At 35.3% G+C, this 23,488-nt stretch overlaps 1 protein-coding gene across 11 annotated transcripts in view; it reads left to right on the forward strand.

The window, feature by feature from the left end:
- The window catches only part of ADGB (androglobin), a 162,343-nt gene that overhangs the window by 112,234 nt on the left and 26,621 nt on the right, over positions 1-23,488 (forward strand). For 10 of the 11 annotated variants that reach the window (XM_045058174.1, XM_006932082.4, XM_045058180.1 and 7 more), the window contains 6 exons: positions 2,893-3,027; positions 3,542-3,695; positions 7,318-7,505; positions 10,499-10,683; positions 13,353-13,552; positions 16,395-16,506. In XM_045058174.1, the coding sequence (XP_044914109.1) occupies positions 2,893-3,027; positions 3,542-3,695; positions 7,318-7,505; positions 10,499-10,683; positions 13,353-13,552; positions 16,395-16,506 (974 nt within the window). The remainder of the gene's footprint in view (positions 1-2,892; positions 3,028-3,541; positions 3,696-7,317; positions 7,506-10,498; positions 10,684-13,352; positions 13,553-16,394; positions 16,507-23,488) is intronic. The other variant, XM_045058177.1, reaches the window with a different exon arrangement.

The following is a 23,488-nucleotide window of genomic DNA, read 5'->3' on the forward strand; positions in this document are numbered from 1 at the left end:
AAACTTACTACAAACATGACTAGTGGTAGAATTTTGAAAGCTTTTTCTTAAGTTTAGAAATGAGACAAAAACGTCTGCCTGACTACTTCCATTCACGATAAACCTGGCATAATTCTGAGAAGGGCAAAATGGCAATAGAGCAAAATAAAAGTCATTGGTATTTGATGGGAAAAAAATAAAACCACCACTGTTTACAGATGACGTAATTGTATATGTAGGATGTTTTTTAAAATGCAGAAAAATTATTAGAATTAATGAGAGAATTAAGAAAAGTTGTCAGAGACAAGGTCGATATAAAATAACAATTAGATTTCTGTTTGTAAGTAAGAGACAAATAGAAAATTACATATGAAAATATATAAACATTTTGAATAACCTAAAGATAGTGAAACAAAATTGCACAGTGGACCAAATATCAAAATTTTAAACACAGAAGAAATCCAAATCTTTATAGTATTTGCCTCACCCTGAAAGTGAGTCTCACTCACCTCACCGTAATCCTGGCTCACAGATGCTGCCGACAGCTGATCATCCGGCTTGACTCACTTTTGGTCCAGAATGTGTTTTCTAAAAGGGCAACCCTTTCGCCTGAGATTCCAGCTGAGCGGACACAAAGAAAGGGCACAACCCTTCGTCTCTAACCTGCCTTTGCATTCTGGGGAAGATCTCTGGGCCAGAAATTATATATAGTTTTCATGTAAATGAAGTGTCAAAACTATGAGCTCCCCTGTTAGGGAGCTGGTGTATTTGAGGTGTAGGTGTCTTTGAAACATAGGCGGAACTACATCAGGGGGCCACTGTTCCTCTCCAGGTGCTCTTTCCACCATAGCCAAGAGCATTTCTTAGAAATTCAGTGACCATCCAATACAGAGGCCATGCTCTTTCAATAGTTTGAGTTCTAGACCCACATCTATTGGATGGATGAAACTGACACGGCTGACTGATCTTTAAATGTAAATAGCAGGAGCATCCAAAGCTACCTCTTCACCCTAGCTGGATTCTCTTATTTGGTCAAAAGCCCATCTTTCAGTATAAAACCTATATTAACCACAGCTCTACTAATTATCAGATGTGTACCCTGGGGTAAGTCTCTTATTCTTTCTAAAGTTAAAATTTTATTAATAATATTTAATATAGGGAAATAACAATTTTAATATAAGGAAGACAAAATGTACCTCACAGTACTATTCCTTCATAAGGATGTAAAGATAAATTAAGGTAACACAGGAAAAGTACTTACCACAAGCTACAGATTGAGTCATTACAGAACATTAGCAATTGTAAATACTGCTTTATTATTACTACTGAATGGGAACTTTGAGGTCCTGCAGCCTAGCCTTACATTCCCGGATCTTAAGGGGCAGAACTTCGCCAAGTGAACTTTGGGCAAGGCTCAGTTTACGGGTATAACTTTCTTTCTCTACTAGGATGCAAAGTTAAAATCTTTCAAGTCTTTTGGAAATATTTCTCTGGGTCAGTTCTCTGGGTCATTCAAGATATTCTATATAGTGTATCAGGATTTTGATGGCCCTATATGCACTAGAATATCCTAAGGCTTATGAAAAAGTGTGAAATGTATAATGGGAATAGTAACTGGAATGCCTCTAAATCCTTCACTTACCTTAGAATGGTGGCTGCTCCCATTACAATTCCCGAGGTCACCTGCTTAGTGGCTGCTTTGGCTCAGCCAACACCCACATTTGGGTTAGGCCAGTTCCCATGGGATTGGTAGTGGTGCTCTGCATTGAAAGACCATCACGTCATAGTTCCTAGTTAGCGTGGTCAGGGTATTTATCATTTGAACTGGGACACTTTTCCAAAAGGGACAGAAGGAGCACTATTAATAATTATGCCAGGATTACGAGCATACATCAGGACTGCCCCAGGCAAACCAGGATATGTGTCCATCTTAGTTCTCATGACTCCCTCAAAGGCTTACAACTGCCGCAAGGATAAATCTGTCAATTTTCTCCCATCATCAAAGACCAATGATCAAATGGAACATGTGGATCCTATGCCCCATAAGACTCTCATGGCTTTGCTTCTCACTGACAGTATAGTTAAGCCATGCCTTCCGGAAGGCAAGAACACCTCTGGCTCTGTCTTGACCTCTAATACAGAACCATTGTCTATGGCCATGATGGCTTCCATCCCAGCAAATTCCATCAACATTATTCCAAAGACCCTAGATTCCTTGTGCTACTGAAGCTAGATCCAGTTCCTGGCAGAGTGGGAGGATAAGAACATAGAGGATCTTTCACATCACTCTCATCCTGTTCTGAGATAAGCCGCAGCCTTCCAGGAGGAAACAGAGAAATCTCTACCCGTAATTGTTTTAGCCAGTTGCACACACCATTCCCTTATGGGCCAGAAATCATGTAGAAGGAAAACTCTGACATTCTTTCCTTGTTCATGTCTTTAGTGGGTTTTTTTGTTTGTTTTATTCGTTTTTTTACAAATCCATGCCTTACTTTAAACTATATTCTGTATTGATTCCCTATGTCAATTTCAGACCTTCAGTGGCCTCCACCCAGTTTTACTGCTACTTTGCCTGTTTCTCATTTTCCTACCCTTATAGTTTGAGTTTCGGTACTGATTTCCTACCCAGAAACTTTAATTACTTTCTCAATCATGAATTAAGTTCTCCTTTGATTAAGAACTTCAGATAACTTTAGAGATCTTTGAGAGACATCTTTCATGGTTGACCTGGAATGGGAGTCCCCTACCTGGCAGCCATACACCATGAGCCCTCAGCCTTTGACTAAGGACTCAATCCAGCCAACAATAGACTGTGGTCTTTTATGTTGTCTTGCCTATTTATTTTTTTGTACATAAAGTTTATTTTAGAAGTTGTCTTGGCCATTGCAACTTAAATTATTTTTACACTTCTAGACTAATGTTTAAAAGCAAGTGCAAGTCTGTTGAATCTTATCCGTGCTATCAAGATGAAGAAACTAAGATTGCTTTTGCCGACTATACCGTGACGTATGCAGACCAGCCACCAAATAGTTGGTTTATAGTATTCAGGTGAGGTTATCATAAATTGTCATATGATGTCACCTTTAAAGGCATGCAGTATTCATATGTGTAGTTTTATTCATGGTAGTTGTGAAACTCCAAACTTTTAGCTTACTTTCACAAGTTAGCACTTCTTCCCCACCTGCTATACATTACTGAGATATTATAGGAGTTTTTATCCATGTTTCTTTAAATGAAATATGAAGAATGTGAAGTTAATTATTAGAAATTTTTATGTGTATGAAAAAATAATATAATAAATGCAAGTGCTTTCTATATAGAAAGAAATAACTTCATTTTCAAGTAATATTACTAGGTAAAAGTCACAAATAACTTACAAAATGAGATTTTTAAAGGGTTTTCATTTATATGACAAAGTATATTAATAATTAAGAAACCAATATGTATACTTTCTAGTTATTTGAAACTTCACACTTACTTTTTTATTTCTTGGCAGTAAACCTAATTTCAAACTTTCTGTATGATTCATGTCAAGAGAAAGTTTATGCTTTTGTAATTACAGAGAAACATTTTTGTTTCCTCAAGATATGATCTTGCTTCCCAAAGTATATACCACGCTTCCAGTCTGCATGCTCCACGTTGTTAACAATGACACAATGGAACAAGTGCCAAAAGTGTTCCAAAAAGTGGTGCCTTATCATTACACAAAGAATAAGGTAGGTGCAAAATGTATTCTCCTCATACGATACAGTGACAGTGAGAAGCCAGTGCCTTGCAAGATTCCAGGAGAAGGTAGAGCAGATGTGCTTTCAATCTGCTTAAAAGAGGAATAAGGGTCCTGGTCTTTTTTTCTAGAAGTCCCATTTATTTGACAACCTGAGGTATTTAACGTGAGTGCTAGAACATTCACCTCTCAGCTCTCTTTTTGTCTTCTCTCCAAAGAAGGTATGACAAAAGGAAAGCATTGGAAATTCTTATTAAAATCATAAAATCATACAAACTCTTAAAATGGAAATGGAGCTGAAGGGTTCAGTTAGTCCTGTTATTTGATCAAATCAGCCTCATTTCCTCTGGGTTTTACTCTATCCCTAAATATTTCAGGAGATTTGTGATTATGTGGCCACTCCTTACCTACCACCCCCAGTCTTTTATGGGGATACACAGATTCCTTAAAAAGCACTTGACACTTTATTTCTGCCAGATGGTAGATCCTAATCTGATGATTGCTCAAATCATGTTGCCTCTCTATTTGAATCTCATCTTTGTGTTTTGGGTTATCTCCTCTAAGAGGGAAGGATAACAAAAGGCAGTACATACCTACACTGCAAGTTGGGACTTTTTTTTCCCCCTGATTCTTCATTCTTCAGCCAGATAACTTTGAACCTTTTCGTCTTTCTTTTTGAACTATGGCTGTAATTGACTTTGAAAGTTCATTTCAGCCTATGATTCTTTGCAGTATTTTGCACAAATTAAGACATGAATACTGGTGTATGGGAATGAACAATAAATTAAAAAAAAATACTAACTCCATAAAAAACCGAATAGCTCTTTTGAGTTGTTTTAGGGATTTAAAAAAATAAGATTAAAAAATTTTTAAGACTTCATTGCATGTTATATTAACAATAAATAGGTGTTTTAGGTTCACAGCAAAATAGAGAGGCAAGTACAGAGATTTCTCATAATCGCCCTGCCCCCCCCCACATGCATAGCCTCCCCCATTATCAACATGCCCCACCCGAGTGCCACATTTATTACATTGATCATCCTACATTGACACATCATAATCTCCCAAAGTCCATAGTTTATACATTATGGTTCACTGATGGTGCTGTACATTCTTTTGGTTTGGACAAATATAAAATAACATGTAGCCATCATTACGGTATCATAAAGAGGGTTTTCACAGCCATAAAAATCTTCTGTGATCCACCTATGTATTCTCCTTCTCCCACCCGCTTGCAATCCCTGATCTTTTTTCTGTGGGGATTTACTTTTTCCAGAATGTCATAAAGTTGGAATCTTAAAATATGTAGCCCTTTCAGATTGGCTTCTTTCACTTAAAAACACACATTTAAATTTTGTCCCTGTCTTTTTATGACTTAATAGCCCATTTCTTTGTAATAATAATATTCCATTGTCCGCATGTATCAAAGTTTATTGATTCACTTACTGAAGGACATTTTCGCTGCTTCCAAGTTATGGCAACTATGGCTAAAGCACCTACATACATCTGTGTGCAGGTTTTTGTACGGACATAATTTTTCGACTCCTCTGGGTAAATACCAAGGAGCACTATTGCTGGACTGAATAATGAGAATATGTGTGGTTTTATAAGAAATCACCAAATTATCCTTCAGAGTGTCTATACCATTTTTTATTCCCACTGGCAATGAATGAGACTTTCTGTTGCTCTGTATCCTCATCAACATTTGGTGTTTTCAGTGTTGTGGATCTTCACTATTCTAATATGTATGTAGTGGTATCTCATGGTTGGTTGAGTTTCTCTGATAACATGCGATGTGGAGAATCTTTTTGTATGTTTATTTGCCATCTGTGTATCTTCTTTGGTGAGATGTCTGTTAAAATTTTTTTAACCAGGTTGTTTTCTTATTGTTGAGTTTTAAGGGTTTTTGTATATTTTGGATAACAGTCTTTTATTGTATGTGTCTTTTGCAAATATTTAAATATTACGTTACTGTCATTCAGGAGTCTTGAAGTAGTTTAGAACAGTCAGGTTCTCTCTTAAAACCCTATCACTGGTTTAGCTTTAGACTTTCACTTACCAATATGTATCCTACCATTTTATAACTCTTTATTTTCCCTCTTAAAATCATTCTCTGAGGGGCGCCTGGGTGGCGCAGTCGGTTAAGCGTCCGACTTCAGCCAGGTCACGATCTCGTGGTCCGTGAGTTGGAGCCCCGCGTCGGGCTCTGGGCTGATGGCTCGGAGCCTGGAGCCTGTTTCGGATTCTGTGTCTCCCTCTCTCTCTGCCCCTCCCCCATTCATGCTCTGTCTCTCTCTGTCCCAAAAATAAATTAAAAAACGTTGAAAAAAAAATTGAAAAAAAAAATCATTCTCTGAGCCTAGGCAAACACAAAATCAGAGTCATGTAATTTTGTTCTGTTTCTTTAATGCATTAGTACCACAAACTCAAATAATAATGAAAAGAGCAGTAAATCTGTGTAAATCTTCCTTTATTTCCTTGCCCCAATATAATGTCAAAAAGTTTTAATTGGTGTAGTGATTCTCATCTCGAGTATTATAATTCTGGTTAATATTCCTAGATATTTATGGCAATGTGTTGAATTCATTCTGTCTTATGTATTTCATATTTCGTTTCTGGAAATCTAAACACATAAGAGAGTGTCCTTTGCATCAGAATCAACTGGAACGCAAATCTATATTTTTGTTCCTTATTAGAAGGGTCTTGGGGCTCCTGAGTGGCTCAGTCAGTTGAGCATCCAACTTCAGCTCAGGTCATGATCTCACAGTTCGAGAGTTTAAGCCTTGAGTCAGACTCTGTGCAGACAGCTCAGAGCCTGGAGCCTGCTTAGGATTCTGTGTCTCCCTCTCTCTCTGCCCTCCCCCACGCATACTTTCCCTCTCTATCAAAAATAAATAAACATTAAAAAAATTAAAAAAAAAGAAGTGTCTGGAATTATAAACTCAGAATTGCTTTGAACTTTTGTATCTCATTATGATATCATGCTGTTGCTTCACTGGCATTTTGGGCCGATGGATAGCCAATTATGTGGACCCAAGTTATTACCCACTATGACATCATCCCAGGTGTTTCAGCTGCTTCTTTTCCGCAACCCGAAGAGCTCATCCCCATACTCACATGTGGGATCCCTGTTAACTTGATAGCTTTATCTGCTGTTAACTTGATAGCTTTATCTGCCAATTGACATTGCACGGGAACTACATTTCCCTGAGCACTCTTGCTTTTCTCATCTTGTATTTAAAAAACAGGGAAATCAAGTAAGAAGTTATTGGGATACTCTAGGATGATGTGATGGTAAAAATCTGCCTAAAGAAGCATTAAAAGAATTGGAGGAAAACATAGCAATCCTCTCCCAGAGTTACGCACTTTGTGTTATAGATTGGGATCCGCATAAACAGAAGTGTTAGAGTTCCTCATTTTCTCTGGAAATTGTAAGAAGGACTTGCTAAAAGGGATTTCAAAACCTGATGCTAGTAATTTTTGTTTATCAAGAGATCTTGGGATCTTTACATTTATCAAGATAATAAAGCATTTTAGTACTAGGAAACAATATGGTGTACATTTGAGAGACTAGTAATGGTATGACTTACTTCTGTCTAATTCTCTTTCTCTAGAAAGGCTACACATTCGTGGCTGAAGCATTTACTGGTGACACATATGTATTGTCCTCACGTTGGAAACTGCGCCTCATTGGTTCTTATAATCCGCTCCCATGCCTATCTCGAGACTCTCCAAACAATACCTTCACCATAAAGGAAATCAGGGATTACTACATACCCAATGACAAGAAAATTTTATTCAGGTATATTATATGTATTATATGTAATATATAGTATATGGCAAGAGGAAAATAACCTGAAATTGGCATTTTTTTGGCCACCAGATGGGTGCTGACATGTTGTCCTTCAGTGACTGTGGCCAGAGAGGTTAAGCCTCTAGATACACGGGGCTCTGGGCTTGACCACGGTTAAATTTTTTAACATATAAATATATTATTAAGGAAATAGGGCACCTGGATGGCTCAGTTGTTTGAGTGTCCGACTCTGTTTTGGCTCAGGTCATGATCTTCACAGTTCATGGGCTCAAGCCCCGTCTGTGTTGGGCTCCATGCTGACAGCACAGAGCCTACTTGAGATTCTCTCTCTTCCTCTCTCTCTGCTCCTCCCCTGCATGTGCTCTCTCTTTCAAAAAATAAATACATAAACTTAAAAAAAAAAAGGGAAGTAAAGGTCACCTGTAATGAAACAACCTAGAAACAATCACTGTTAGTATCCTATTGTATTTTTGTATAGCGTTTTATTCTAATCACAGTTTATCATTATTAAGATCATAACATAATTAAAGTTTTGTAACCTGACTTTTTAAAATAAATGTTTATTCATTTTTGAGAGAGAGGGTGAGTGGGGGAGGGGCAGAGAGTGAGGAGGACAGAGGATACAAAGAGGGTTCTGCACTGACAACAGAGAGCCCAATACGGGCCTGGAACTCAAGAACTGTGAGGTCATGGCCTGAGCTGAAGTCAGACACTCAGTCCACAAAGCCACCCTATAATCTGACCTTTTTACTTCACTTTACAGTGTGCACACTTCCCAGTGCCACTGAAACTTTTTATAAACTCTTGATTACATAGTAATCATTTGTATGAATATGCAACAATTTGGTTATTTTTGTTTTTATTACAAATTTCCCATTTCTATATTTTCTACACTATTAATAGAGGTATGATAGGCACACTTTATTGTAAACATTAGAGGAAATCATTATTATCTATTTATTATTTTAAAGAGATTATATGTTTTAAAGATTCTATATGTCTTGGTAAATTTGTCTTCTAAAGAAACACCTGAGTCTATTTGACAATATATGCACAAATATAATTTACTGTATTCTGGCTACTTTTCCCTCTAATCCTTAGTTATTTGTTAAAAAAAAACTTTTTAAATATTTATTTATTTTTGAGAGAGAGAGAGAGTGCGAGCTAAGGAGGGGCAGAGAGAGAGGGAGACACAGAGTCTGAAGCAGGCTCCAGGCTCTGAGCTGTCAGCACAGAGACAGATGCAGGGCTCAAACTCATGAGACGTGAGATCATGACCTGAGCCAAAGTCGGACGCTTAACCAACTGAGCCACCCAGGTGCCCCTTTATTTATGTGTATTTTAGAACTTTTTTTTTCTTTTAAGAAACATGCATACACTTTGTAATGTAAAATAATCAGTAGTAAAATTAAATTACAGAACGATATATAGAGTATATCCCAAGCGTATTTTTTTGTTTTTATGTTTCTTTATATATTTCACATGTAGGTAAAAGTTTAGGGAAAATACTAACAGAAAACATATGAACTGTAGGTAATAGAAGGGGCAAAACTCTCTTTTTAATCCATCTGCCTTTTGTCATATGTCTGCACACTGGCTATTAGAAAGCAAGGGAATAAAGGAAAGAAGTGGGAGGAAAACATTCCAGCAATTAAAAAATAATTGTGACATATTTACAAAAATTTTTTAACATTTATTCACTATTGAGAGACAGAGACAGAGCATGAGCATGGGAGGGGCAGAGAGAGGGGGAGACACAGAATCCAAAGCAGGCTCGAGGCTCCAAGCTGTCAGCACAGAGCCCAATGCGTGGTTCGAACCCACCAGCAGTGAGATCATGACCTGAGCCAAAGTTGGAAAGCCCAATGCACTTGAGCCACCCAGGCGCCCCGGGTGATAAGACATTTTAACGACTCTGATGGGAAACCACTGTATCACACTGCAGGGCCACTAATAGACTAAGAAGTGATATTTAACCCAATACCTAAATTCATCCTAGAAGCTGGTCCTAAAGCTATCAAGCAGAGTTGGGGGAAGGTGAGGAGGGAACTGCTTCATGAGCATATGTGAAAATTCGGGAATTAAGAAGTGTGTGACCTTTTTAGGGAATTGAAGATACTTGTTTGCAAAGTGGAGTTCTAGGGGGTGATGGCAAGCAGTAAGGCCAGAGAGGTTAGCAGCGCCCTTCCCTGAGGGGCCTCATCAGGCAAGAGATTTCCATTTCACCTTAAAGGCAACAAAACGCACTCTCCTCTCTCTCTCTCTCTGTCTCTCTCTCTCTCTCTCTCTCAAAATAAATAAAATAAATAAATTAAAAAAAGGGGGAGATTTAAGATACAAAAAAGAGGATACACAGAAAAGCAAAATTTATAGAGAAATTGAAAGTTTATAGGGGATTCACCTATTTATGAGGATTTACCTAAAATAAGAAAAATAAAAACAAGATAAAACACCCTTGTGCTTTTCAGTTGCATTAAGGGAGGGGTTGGGATGGCAATATACTACACATTTCATCTTTTTGTAAGATTCCCAACCTGCATGGTCAAGAGTATAGGCGTTGGGTACTAATTTTGATTTCTCTGTATTTTTATGAGTCAAAGAAAACATGGTAAAGGGTGAGGTTTTGAAGGATGCTGCCTGTTGTTCGACTGGAGAGGAGGGTATAATGGAAAGATTTGATGTGTCAGTAGTTTGCAGATCTATCATGTTTTATGAGTGTTTATCATATACAAACAAAAAGTTGCATTTCCTGTTTGGAGTTGATGATGAATGTCCTATACCTATTTCATTTTACCATAACGTATTGAGATCTTTTGTCAAAGTCTATAATAGCGATAGTATTTCTAGGTTTTGGGTCAATTTTACAAAATGGTTTTACTTTTAGATTTTCATATCAGCTAATTACACAGTTTCTTTTACTGACTTAAGGGAAGATCAATAGATCAATAAATTGCTTACAAGTCAAATGTTTTTCCTTATAGGTATTCAGTTAAAGTTGCTTCACCACATCCTGTTACAGTGCAGGTACGGACGTCCAAATCAGATGTGTTCATCAAGCTACAGGTCTTAGAAAATGAGGAAACTATTGTCAGCTCCATTGGGAAAGGCCAGGCTATAATCCCAGCAATTAACTTCTTGGGGAGTGAAAAAGTTGTGAGCTCCCAGTGTAAGTGTGGCTTTTTAAATTTGTTATTTAGATCCATAAGTAGATATTTATGTTTACATAACTGATTTTAAAATTATTTATTTAAGAGAAAATAGTAAATAAATATTTAAAATCTGTAAAACCTGATATTATAGTAAAATATTTTAAAAAACGATTGCATTTGTGTGTCCAATTAGTCTCTGAAGATCAACAAATTGTTATAATTCTAAGAATTACAATATTATAATTGAAATATATAAATATTTCATATTTCATAGAATATATAAATATTTAATTGAAATAGTTAAAATATTATTTTGAAAGATTTTTTCACTGTTCTTTTATCCCTCATTCATTCTTTTCAGAAAATACTCTTATGTATTAAAATTAACAGAAGTTTTGAAGCTATTACTTTCAATGTAATAGTCACAAGAACTATTAATTAATAAAATAAAATTATTTCTGAAATAATGGAAAACAGAGATACTGAGTTACATATTCAGTTATTTTAGTAACTTGATTCTGACCATAAAAATAATACATTGCCCAATGTAGAAAATTTTGAGACAGAAAATTATAAACAAGAGAAGAAGAAATCCCTTGTGCTTTTCCTGAATACTGCCATTGTGTCTTTTTTTTTTTTAAATAACTGATTATATCTTATAGTTGACCTTTACATAACAATTTATAGCCAGCATCCTTCCTGAACTCTCATTCCCAATAGTGCTTATGTTGATTATCTTAAGTATAGAAGCAAATTAGTAAAAAGAACTTTTTACCTATGTTCTACCTAATATTTATATATTTTTTTCTTTTCTCTCTTTTTTAAAATAGATGCACCCAAAGCAAGGCTCTATTTATTTTCTTTCATTAAGTGGGAAATGTACCATATTAGATTAGTAAGGTTGAACTTGAGTAAAATTACAAATTAAGCAATTCTTTTGATCCTGTTTCCTTTTCTGCCATTATTTGACCTTCATCCCTAAATACACCCAGAGTTGTTTTCAGTACTCAGTTCACATTACTGCGTGTGGCTTTTCATTCAAATTGGCCTGCACACCATTTATATCTTCCTTCTGATACATGAAGACCATCAGAGTACCATTAAGTTTTGCTAGTCTGAATGATGCTCCTACTCTTTAAATTGGTTCTGTTTTCTTCACTCTATTCCACTCAACACAGATTTCATAGTTTTGTTCACGCAGGGATATCTTAATTCTAAAATGTCAGCAGGCACTTATGTGTGACTCTCCTATAGTATTTGTGGCCTCCTGTTTTCTCTTTAAACAACTAGTTAACCCCAACATTCCTCTCCAAATCCCTTTGAGTGAAGTTAGTGGAGTCAAACACTGTTTATGGTTTGTCATATGGTTTATCATTATTTCACTTCAAAAATTACTATTCCAAGAGAATTACACACAAACATTTGAAAAATAATTTTATGAGTTTACATGTGGCAAAGAAGGGAATAGAAATGGAGTAGAAGGATAATTGGGACAGAATTCAAAATTAATCCAAAGTTATAGCCACTATCCAAAATTGTTCTTCTTTTACAAGATACTTCCACTTTCACATTTGTATTTCTAGATGAACTTAATACAGTTTTTTCAAACTCCCCTCAAACAATGTAAAAATCTATCATTTTCCTTCTGATTGCCTTTGAATATGTAGATTGATTAATTTGAGGAGAACAGACAACTTTGTTGTTTGAATTCATATGCAAGTAAAAGCTATTTTTTCCATTTATCCATGACTTATTTTATATTTCACAGATTTAAAAATGTCTCCATAGATATTGATAGAGTTGTTATTGTAAGTTAGATATTTTCTTTATTTAGATTTCAAATGGGACATTAATTTTAAAGGGATGCTATTAATTTGTATTTATTCATTATGTAAGTAGACATTGAAATTCCTTTTTCTTTCTAAATGTTTTTCAGTTGCTCCTCTTGGAAGCATATTCATTTGTGAATTCTTTATGACCTGTATTTCTACAGTATCCCTGCCAAAATTGCCTCCAAAAAAAAAAAAAAAGAAAAGAAAAAGAAATGTGTGTGTGTGTGTACATGATATTTGTAGTGAAATAAGATATGACAGACTATGATATTTATTCTGTAAGCAAACATTCTACTGTACTAAGGAAGAAATAAACTCCATCGCAAAGATGTAGAAGGCTCGGAAGTGACCCTGTAACAAAATCTTAATTATAGGCCTCTTCAGGTTTTGCTTTATCTCCTGGGAATTTTAAAGAATCTCAATATACGTCATATAATTTTTAGGAACAAGATCTTTACCAGTACTCATGCTGTAAGATTAAGATAAAATTTGTAATTTTCCACAAAATTTACAATCTAAGAAATTGGGTCTTTGGCAAGTATTATGGACTAGGGATAGTAAAATATTTTATTTCATATGACTGTGTAAGGCTCAGTTTTGTTGATGATATACCATAATTAATATAATGAGTGGTTGCTCAGAATATGCATTGCTGTATGCAAATCACATGCTACTATGGTAAATTTGCTTAAGACAGAATATTTCCAAAGCCAGTGATGTTGCTTTTTTATCTTATTAAAACAAAACAAATATACCTGTCCTCTGAGTGTCTTATAAAAGGATGTACCTAAATAACACAGTCATAACTATGCATCTCACACATTTTCACTTAAGTGTGGTATTTCTCCCTTCAGCTAGCAAGCAGATTCTTGCAGTGCAGACTTCATCCAAGAAGGAGCAAGAATTGTACACTAAGAAGAAATCCACCCAGGGAAGTCAGAAATCCTATAAGGGTAGAACTGTAAGTGCAACGGTAGACACTGGTCAGCCTATTTTGGACGAGGAACCTATCAGTATGCCCACCATAGAAGAAAATGCTAGCATGCCACAGCAGGTATCTTGACATTTAAGAGAATCATTCAATGAATGGTATTGCCTCTAAAAATCTGACAAAAATTACAAGAATTCTCTTCCTAAAAACTGTCAATGAATTGTATGTGATTCTTTCTATATGCAATCCCACCAGTGTAATGCCACCCGTATAAACAGAATTAAGGAATAAGACATTATTTAATAGTTTCTCGGTGCAGAGATTTTAAAATATATAGCAGATTTAATATGTACACTAACCCTATAATGTAGATCTAAAAATATGTTACATATGAATTAGGAGGCTCTATAATTACAGAAAAGGTCTTACATATTTAAAAAAAAATTTAATGTTTATTTATTATTACTGAGAGACAGAGAGAGACAGAGCATGAACAGGGGAGGGGCAGACAGAGAGGGAGACACAGAATCTGAAGCAGGCTCCAGGCTCTGAGCTGTCAGCATAGAGCCCAATGCAGGGCTTGAACTCACAAACGGCGAGATCATGACCTGAGCCAAAGTCAGGCACTTAACCAACTGAGCCACCCAGGCGCCCCAGAAAAGGTCTTATATTAATAAATTCTAATTTACATGTGCCTTAAGGTAAAAAAAAATGTGTATATATATATATATATATATCACAATTAATATGACTATATATATATGTGACAATTCATGTAATTTAAAGCAACAGAAGAAAACATGATCTATCCATTGGAAATGAAATAAAATTAAATAAATAAATAAATGACCAGAAATAAATCTTGATCTGACTAATTACAATAAACAAAACCAAATTATTAACCAATTAAAAGAATAGAAAACTAAAGTCAGATTAAATATTAAGATCCAACTATAAATAATCTAAAAGTGACACTTTTAAACAAAATGGCACAGAAAGTTTAAAGTTGAACCGAAAGAAGTGTGATGATACATTGATATCTCAGTGCATAGAATTCATGAAGGATATTGTATAAAAATAAAAGGAAGAACATAACAATTAAAAATGACCATAACTAACATATAGTATAACCTGTCAAGACTCAATGAATTAAAAGCAAAAACTCTTTAGAACTACAGAGAAAAGTAAAGTTAATTAACAGTTGAAGACTTGAATATGCAACTCTCAGAAACCAACAGACCGAGCTCAAAGAATATATATGATCCCTAGGATTTGAAAATTTAAGCATAAGGGGTGCCTGGGTGACTCAGTAGGTTGGGCGTCCGAGTTTGGCTTAGGTCATGATCTCAAGGTTTGTGGGTTTGAACCCCGCATCAGGCTCTGTGCTGACAGCTCAGAGCCTGGAGCCTGCTTCGGATTCTGTGTCTCCCTCTCTCTCTATCCCTTCCCTACTTACACTCTGTCTCTCCATCTCTTAAAAATAAATAAACATTAAAAAATTTTTTTGAAGATTTAAGCATAAGCTTAATTCTTGAGACATTTATATAGAACACTTCCCTGAATACACTGAGAATATACTTTTCATAGCCTATTGAGAAAGAAAGCCTCAATAAAAACCAAACTATATTATATAGGTGTTATCTTAACATAGTGCAAAAATATAGAAATCAGTAAATAACAGTCTAAAATCCCATAAATGTGGAAACAAAGTAAAATATGCTAAATAGTTCTTTAGTTACAAAGAACATCACAAAAGAAACCATGAATACAAAGAACTCAGTAACAACTAGAAAATACAAATCAAAATTTATAGCTACATCTAAAGCAACATTCAGTAGAATGTTCATTTTTAGATTAATTCATCAGGAAGCATGAATGATTCAAAACAAATGAGCTAAGCTATCAAAACAAAAGAGTTAGAAAAAGAGGCAAAGAATAACTCAAAGAAAAAAGAAGAAAAAGTTTTAATGAAAACGAGGGTAGAAATTAATAAAATGGGAAACAAAATTTAGCAAGATTCATGAACCCTAAGCTTTTTTAAGATTAATAAGTGAACATGCGGGGCGGCTGGGTGGCTCAGTCAGTTAGGCATCCGACTTTGGCTCAGGTCAAGAGCTCACTGCTAGTGAGTTCGAGCTCTGCCTGGGGCTCTGTGCTAACAGCTTGGATCCTGGAGCCTGCAGATTCTCTGTCTCTCCATCCCTCTGCCCCTCCCCTACTCGTGCTTTCTTTCTCTCTCTCTCTCTCTCTCTAATATAAAAAATAATAAGTGAACATGCTTCTCGTAAAAAAGAAAAATAAAATAAACCAAATCCAGAACTAAAACTAGGTGGAGATATAACTGCAAGCAACAGTTTTTGAAAACAACAACAACAAAAACGTAAACTATTATACAACTCTATGCTAGTGAATTTAAAACTTAGGGCAAAAGGCATAACAAGTTCCTGGGGTGGGAGAGGATTGTCAAAACTGCTTCAGCAGAAAAATACAAAATATGAAATCATAATAATAAAGAATAATACAACTGAAATGATAATCAAAGTTTTACCTTTCCAAAAGTCACAGGCCCCGCTGACTTCACAAGATAGATGTAATAGACTTTTAAGGAATAAATTGTTCTAGAAAACAGAAAAACAATACAAACTTCCTAATTGTTTTTAAGAGATTAATGTAATCCTGATTCCAAAACTGATAAGTAACAAATGTAAATAAGTTTCATTTTTAAACAGGAATGCAAAAATTATTGATAGTAGGTTATAAAATGGTGGGTGTTGGTGGGGAGGTGAGGATAAATTTTATAGACTGTGGCATTACAAAATTTGGAGAACCTGTGATAGCATTTAATCAAATTATGATTATGTGATCCAGAAAAATATGAACTTATGTGCTTAAAATAATAAATTATTAGATTTATACTATGTTTATTCTTATCGTTTTTGCGTAAACATTACATTTTATTTCGCAGGTTAACAAGTACATTATACAGTGTTTGGTGTTGTATAACAGTTGGCCTCTCACCGAAAGTCAGATGGCGTTTGTTCAAGCACTAAAAGAAATGGAGAAAAATGATAGCAAAGGTATGTAACCCTACGTGTTTTTCATGCATTTTATGTTTTATATAAATATTTAATAGCAAATTGATCATGTAATTATTAAATCATTATTGCTTACAATTTGTATTTCATACCCAGTGACATTTTCTGTTTTTTAATTGATTATGTTTCAAACTCTTTACAACTTGGTTTATAAGAACCAAAATATGAGATTGTTTAGGTCTAGTTAAAAATGTTTTGTCCAGTTAGTGAATATTACTTGATGATTATCTAATAAGTGTACCAAAAACTTTTATAGTTATAAAATTATTATTGTCTAAGTCATTGAGAAGGTATCACCCTGAAGGTTAGTTCTTGAAATATTTAAGAGGAGAATCTCCAAGTGAAAGAAGATTCAGGTTTATTTTTCAAATATAAACTACTCTCAATATTCCTGAGCAGGAAATTTGATGCACTAGAAAAAGAAATTCACAAAGTGGACTCATGCAGCTCAAACCAATGTTGTTCCAGGGTCAACCTTATTTCCTACTAGAATGCAATCCCCTTGAGGGCAGGAAGTCTTGCCAAATCTTGCCTGTTCAGTCTTACATTATCCATAGTGCGAACTATGCACACAGTAATCACTCCATGATTATTGTTGAACGAATGAATGAGAAGATACACCAAAGCTGCTCATTATTATTATTGCTTCTATTCACTGATTATCAAAAACCGTTCGTGTGTTTGCTTGCTTATACTAACTGCATGAACCTGATCATTGAAAGCGTTGATAGAGGTTTGTTTATCACCAAAGTTAGAGAAAGCTATTATGGCTGAGCTTCCCCTTTATTAGAAGGGACAGATTCTATGGTGGGACATAAAATCCAAAGAAGATTTATAAGAATGAATGACCGCAAAGAGTCCCCATTTCCTTTCGCATATACTGAGTTCATGTCCATGGAATATATGCCGCCCTATGGGAATCTTGAACTTGTCTGCCTCCCCACTGCACCTCTCTCGCTGGGAAAGGGATTCTGCTTCAGCCTCATCCCTGTTCCTCTAGAACCAGATAGAAGCTGTTGGTTAACGTTTCTTGAACAAATGTATAAAAGTGCTATGCCAGGAACAGCAGGAGTGTTGTCTTGAAAACATTCTGGGCTGTTTGGGGGTTAGCAAGAGAGTGTTGTGATCTTTTATCAGGGTCTAGCATGGACACATGTAGACAGAGTGGTGGCACCAGAGCCACGTTGTTGCCACCTCTTTGCTATTCACGTGTGTTGTGTGTATCACCCAGGGCAGGTGCTCTGGAGCTCAAAATTTGTTTGTTGAACCAGCTTACTGCTTACTAGTGATGAACATACAATCCCCAGAGACAGGTATTACAATCTAGAATTCTCGTCTACCAGAAAAGGACACAATTACGATATGAATAAGCGGCATGTGGAAGCTGAAAATTTCTCTAAATTGGTCATTCTCTCAACTTTCTCTCTAGTCTAAATCAAAGTCTTATAGTTTATACTGTGCTTTAAAAAAATCTAGATATTTTTCCTATATAAATCAATGGACATCTGCTTGAAATAATGGATGGTGCAAATTACTGGGTGATTTTGTGTCTCCCCCCCCCCCCCCGTAAAGAAGTTGGTAATATGTGCTTCATACTAATTGGATTCAATATTTTATGTTAAAGATCTATGTACAAATAAAATATTCATAATTATAAGATAAGTCAAAGTAACAGTTTGTGTGTGAGAAACTGCCTAGTTTGTGTGTGCACATGTGTCTGATGTGTGTTCAGCAAAGACATTCTTTCTTTTTTTGTTTTTCAAGGAAAATTTATAGACTACTCTATTTTACATAACATTTCTGGGTATGAGGAATTTTCATAGGTCAGAGAGTGAGAGTCAAATCTAGTTTTGTTGTTGTTGTTGTTTGGTCTTATTTTGTTTTCCTGTGTAGGCTTTTTAATGGGTTGTTTGTAGCTCTTGATACTTCTGATTTTTATATTATTATATTCTGTTGTGCCTATCTCTATAAACTCAAAATAGTCATACTACTGTTGTTTATAGAAATTATCAATGGAAACTCATATCCACATGACGGGGAATAAATGATCCCATTATAAATCATGAAAAGGAAACAACAGAAACAGTCCTTCTAAATTCAGTTGGAGATCTTGTTCACAGGGGAACCTGTTTCAAAATAATGTTCCAACAAGATAGAAGAATGGACAGTGATAAAGGAGGAGATATTTGTGAAAACATTTAAGCTGTTCAGGAAAGGTAGCATCACATTGAACAATGCTTTCAGAACAGTGAATGAGGCTTTCTTTCCAACTCTCCAAGGTGAAGTCCTAACATCTAAAAAGGCACAAAATACCTGCAAATACCCTTACATCTAATCAAATTCAGGTTTTTAAATCTCTGTGTCTATTTTCTTCAATAATTGAAATCTGTTCCCAGTACGTGTAAGTTGTGTGAATTGTGTAAACTTATGTAAACTGGGGATCCTTAGGAAAAGAAGAAATGACACTCTGAAATGTGAACAGGGGAGGTGGTGTCAAATAGTTTGTACCATGCAGTCCCGAAGTATGCCAGGCAGGGAAGTGAGAGAGAGAGAGATAGAGGGAGAGGGAGGGAGAGCATGAGGGTGTGCGTGGGTGGGGGAGGGGCAGAGAGAGAGAGAGAGGAAGACCAGGGATCCCAAGCCTGCTGGGCTTTGTCAGGGCAGAGCCTGATGGGGGGCTCAATCCCAGGAACCATGATAACATGACCTGAGAGGAAGTCAGAGGCTTAGCCGACTGAGCCCCCCAGACGCCCCGGAAGTGAACCTTGCTTGGAAGTGGAAGTGGTGAGAAGGAGAATGTGTCTCAGAAGATACCCAAGAATCCCATTTGGACACACCTGGCCTGTAGGACCACTCACCAAGTGTAAGGTGTGGCTGGGGAGAGGCTAATTCCAGTCAGAGGAACATGAGACACAAAACACAAGGAAAACTCAGTGCGCATCTCGCCATGCGAGGCTGTTCCCCTTCCTTCTCTGGTCTGGAATGGTGAGGAAGAAAGATTCAGAAATGCTTTCCTGTGCTTAGCCTACAGAGACCCATTGGTGTTAATATGAGGACTTCATATACTGTTGAACATGGGGGACCCTCAACTGCCACTCCTCTTCAAAAATATATGAGTGGGTCAGAGAGCAAAAGGGGTACATGCAGAAAAAAAAATGAGTATATACCAATATATTGAAGTGGCAATTTCCTATCTATATTTTTTTAGTACCTACAGACAAAATTTAATTTAAAATTAAAAATGTATAAATCAGAAGTTTTCAATGAGTACTTACTATTTCAATTAAAAAAATGAAAATCATGTAATTGTACTTTGTAAGCAAAAAGGAAACACTGGAGAGATCTAGAAGTTTGGTTACTATGATTATGATTTTTCTAGTGCTATTATGAACGTCTTGTACTGTGTACTTTCCATATATCTTTATTGTCAATTCTCACAAAAAACCCGAGAGGTAGTTATTACCATCCTGATTTTACATGTGAGAAAATGAAGCTTAAATGCTGTGAATAATTTGCCTAAACTAACACAGCTGGATGAACCAGAGTAAAGATTTTCACCTAAGTCTGACTTATTCCAAATCCCAGAACCTTTTTACTATAATGTTTTATCCCTTTAGAAACTTTCTAACTAGTAGTGTTGACATAGTCCTAACGGTGGTAGCTACTAACATTTATGTCAGAGGCTTTCTGGAGGCTTTATGTATATGGACCCAATCAATCCTCACAATAAACCTATGAGGTAGATGCTGTAACTATTATCCCTTTACAGAGGAAAACACTGAAACACAGGCTGCTTAAGGAACTTTTCCATGGTCACACAGCTAGTCACTGGCACTGCTCGGATTTTGTTTATTGATTTACCTTTATTTTGTAATATTTTTTAAAGTCTATTTATTTTGAGAAGAGAAAGAGAGTGGGGGGAGCAGAGAGAGAAGGAGAGAGAGAATCCCAAGCAGGCTCTGTGCTGTCAGTGCAGAACCCAAAGTGGGGCTCGAACTCATGAATCGTGAGACCATGACCTGAGCCAAAACCAAGAGTCAGATGCTTAACCAACTGAGCCACTCAGGGCCCTGGCAAAGCTAGGATTTTAAATGGAAATTAATTTTCTAGCAAGAGCTTTTGAATGGAAAAAATAATAATATGTGATGGTACCAATTTGAGATCTTTATTGTATTCTCTATTAATGTCTTTATTTAGGGAATTGTCTATATTTTGCTGAACATACAAGTTTGTGTAGAGTCTTATCATGTTTTTCCTGAAGATCTTTTAGGTTTCTCAACTTCAGGTTGTCCACCATAGATGGACTTCCAGTAAACAAATCAATGTGGCAAATTATTGTATTTAATACATTAGGTATGTTAATGGATAAATGTTAAAATTCTAGAGGAAACTAAAAAGTTAATATCTAAAATAAACACAGTAGTATAATTCATGAAATAGTATAATGTATAGAGTTGGGTAATGGTACAAAATTAATAATATAAATTAAGTTTTCTTTAAATTAACATTTACTAGATTTATCATGGTGAACATTTTGCAGTATGTACAAATATAAAACAGCACATTGTATACCTGAAACTAATGTAATGTTGCATGTCAATTATACCTCAATAAAAAAATAAAAACAAAAAAATAAGCAAAAAAACCTGAGGTTAATATTAAATGGAGAAATATAACACAGCAGCTAAAATACCTTAGGCTGTCTGAAACTGAGTTATTTATCACCTGAGAAATTAGAATAATAACTCCTATCTTTCAAGGTTGTTGTAAGATTCAAGATAATATATGTAAAGTTTCTAGAACCTAGTAGACCTCAACAAAATGGTATTCTCATTATTATGTATCTAACTAGAAAAAAAGCCTCCGGGCATAATTGCATCTTCTTTTTTTTGACATCACATTTGATGATTTTATGTGTGAATGAGCAGCTACTAAAATTAAATTACAAGTTGCATTGTATCATACATTTGTTGCTGCAAGTAGCTAGCAAATAAATTCGGAATTGAATGATGTTTAAAATGAAATAGGAAAATTTTCCATTAGAAAGAATATGTTGGCCGATCTTTATGAAAGTTAAGCAGCTTTTGAATTCAGACTAATCAGTATCATGTTTATAAATGTGGATTTTTAGGAAGCCAGTTTGTTTAAATGAAAACATAGATATGTCAGATTCTATGTGTCAATTATATTTACAACTCAAGACCTACAAACTTCAACTTTAAGGGTATGATGCATTTTAGAAAAATTGCTACTAACATTTTCAATAATTAATTTAGCTTACTTTTCAATTATCAATACTTCAGATCAAGAAGAAGTTGAGGAAGCAATTTTTTTCATAAGTATATTGGTGTCCTAACTTTAAATTTTGTGTACATCCTGAATTTAATGGAAATATCACCACATTTATTCATTTAAATTTAACATTTAATTTCTGTGAGAAATAAAATATATAATTTCCCCCAAAGACTCACATCTTTATAACCCATAATAAAAAAGTAAGTTCTGAAATATAACTATGTTCAACCTAGAATATTTCTGTTATAAATTTTTAGGAAGCTTACCCTCTGGTTAACATGAGACAACAGTGCCACCTTTAGTATATTTCAATACCTAAGTTTTGGTAAAAATTGCTTGCAGAGACAGGTGGCTTTCTCTTAAAGAAATAGAAATTGGAAGATCTGGACCAGGTAGTACTTTGGGATATCATCTGCCTTCATGTATAATTAGTTGTGTTGTTATTTTAAAGTTCTTGCCAATATGTTACATTTTTATGTTATTGGCCTGCACCTTTCAGGTTCTAACTCTATTTGCAAAGACACATATAAATTTGGCTTATCATTCTCAAAGGTCTTTGGTTTCAAGCCCAACCCACCTTTGTTAACAGGACTGTAACACTATTTTCTTAACTCTAAATAATAGTATATTATTCTTTCTCAGGCACAATGTATGCATGGTGTTTCCAATTCAAGGTCTTTGAAGAAACCAAACATGATTAGATTCTGTCTGTCTATCTATCTATCTATCTGTCTGTCTAGCATCTATTATCTCAAGATTTTCCTGTTTACATTTACCAAGTATGATTGTACTTGGTAAATGTATACCTTATCCTGAACAAGTATTCTAGCTTAGAAATTATGTTAATGTTAAAATCCCAGCCAGTTTTTAGTTCCTGGATACATAAATCAAAGCACTGAACTTTAATCATAAAAAATACATTTCTGTAATTTTTATGTCTTAGTATCCACTGAAGATTTCTATTTGCTGCATCCTGGATAAATGTAAGATAATGTAGGAGGAAAATTAAAGCCATAATGCTAAAGGTCTTTTCAAGTTCATTTCATCAACAGATACTGCTGTTTCCTCTCTGCAAGGAGTATATTAGTTTATTCTGATTGTCATTTATTCTAGAGCTCTTCTAATTACAGGAATATACAATATGATGTCACATTTTTCATGGTGTTTGAATCAGGAGGACATTTATTCTTGCACCTAACTGATACACATACTCTCAACACATAGTTTCCCTATAAAGTTTTATATATTAAAGTTAAACAATGAGATAATGAATACATATAATGAGCTTAGAATCATACTAGGTGAAATTCGGGATCAAAAGGAAATATATAGGGGCACTTGAGTGGCTCAGTCAGTTGAGTGTCGGATTTCAGCTCAGGTCATGATCTCGTGGGCCTGAGATCGAGCCCCACATTGGGCTCCCTGCTGTAAGGACAGAGCCCACTTCAGATCCTCTCTCTCTCTCTCTCTCTCTGCCCCTCCCCAACTAGGGATCACTCACTATCTCAAAAATAAACATTAAAAATAATGAAATATATAATGATATTCTGGCCTTTGGAGAACTTGTAATTAATTGTAAAAAATGTTACTATACTATATGACATTAAAGAATAGAGAAATCATTTTACTCTATATTTTAAAATGTAAAGGAAGAGTGCACCTGTTGTTT

This window comes from Felis catus, chromosome B2, assembly GCF_018350175.1.
Source record: "Felis catus isolate Fca126 chromosome B2, F.catus_Fca126_mat1.0, whole genome shotgun sequence".
NCBI lineage: Eukaryota > Metazoa > Chordata > Mammalia > Carnivora > Felidae > Felis > Felis catus.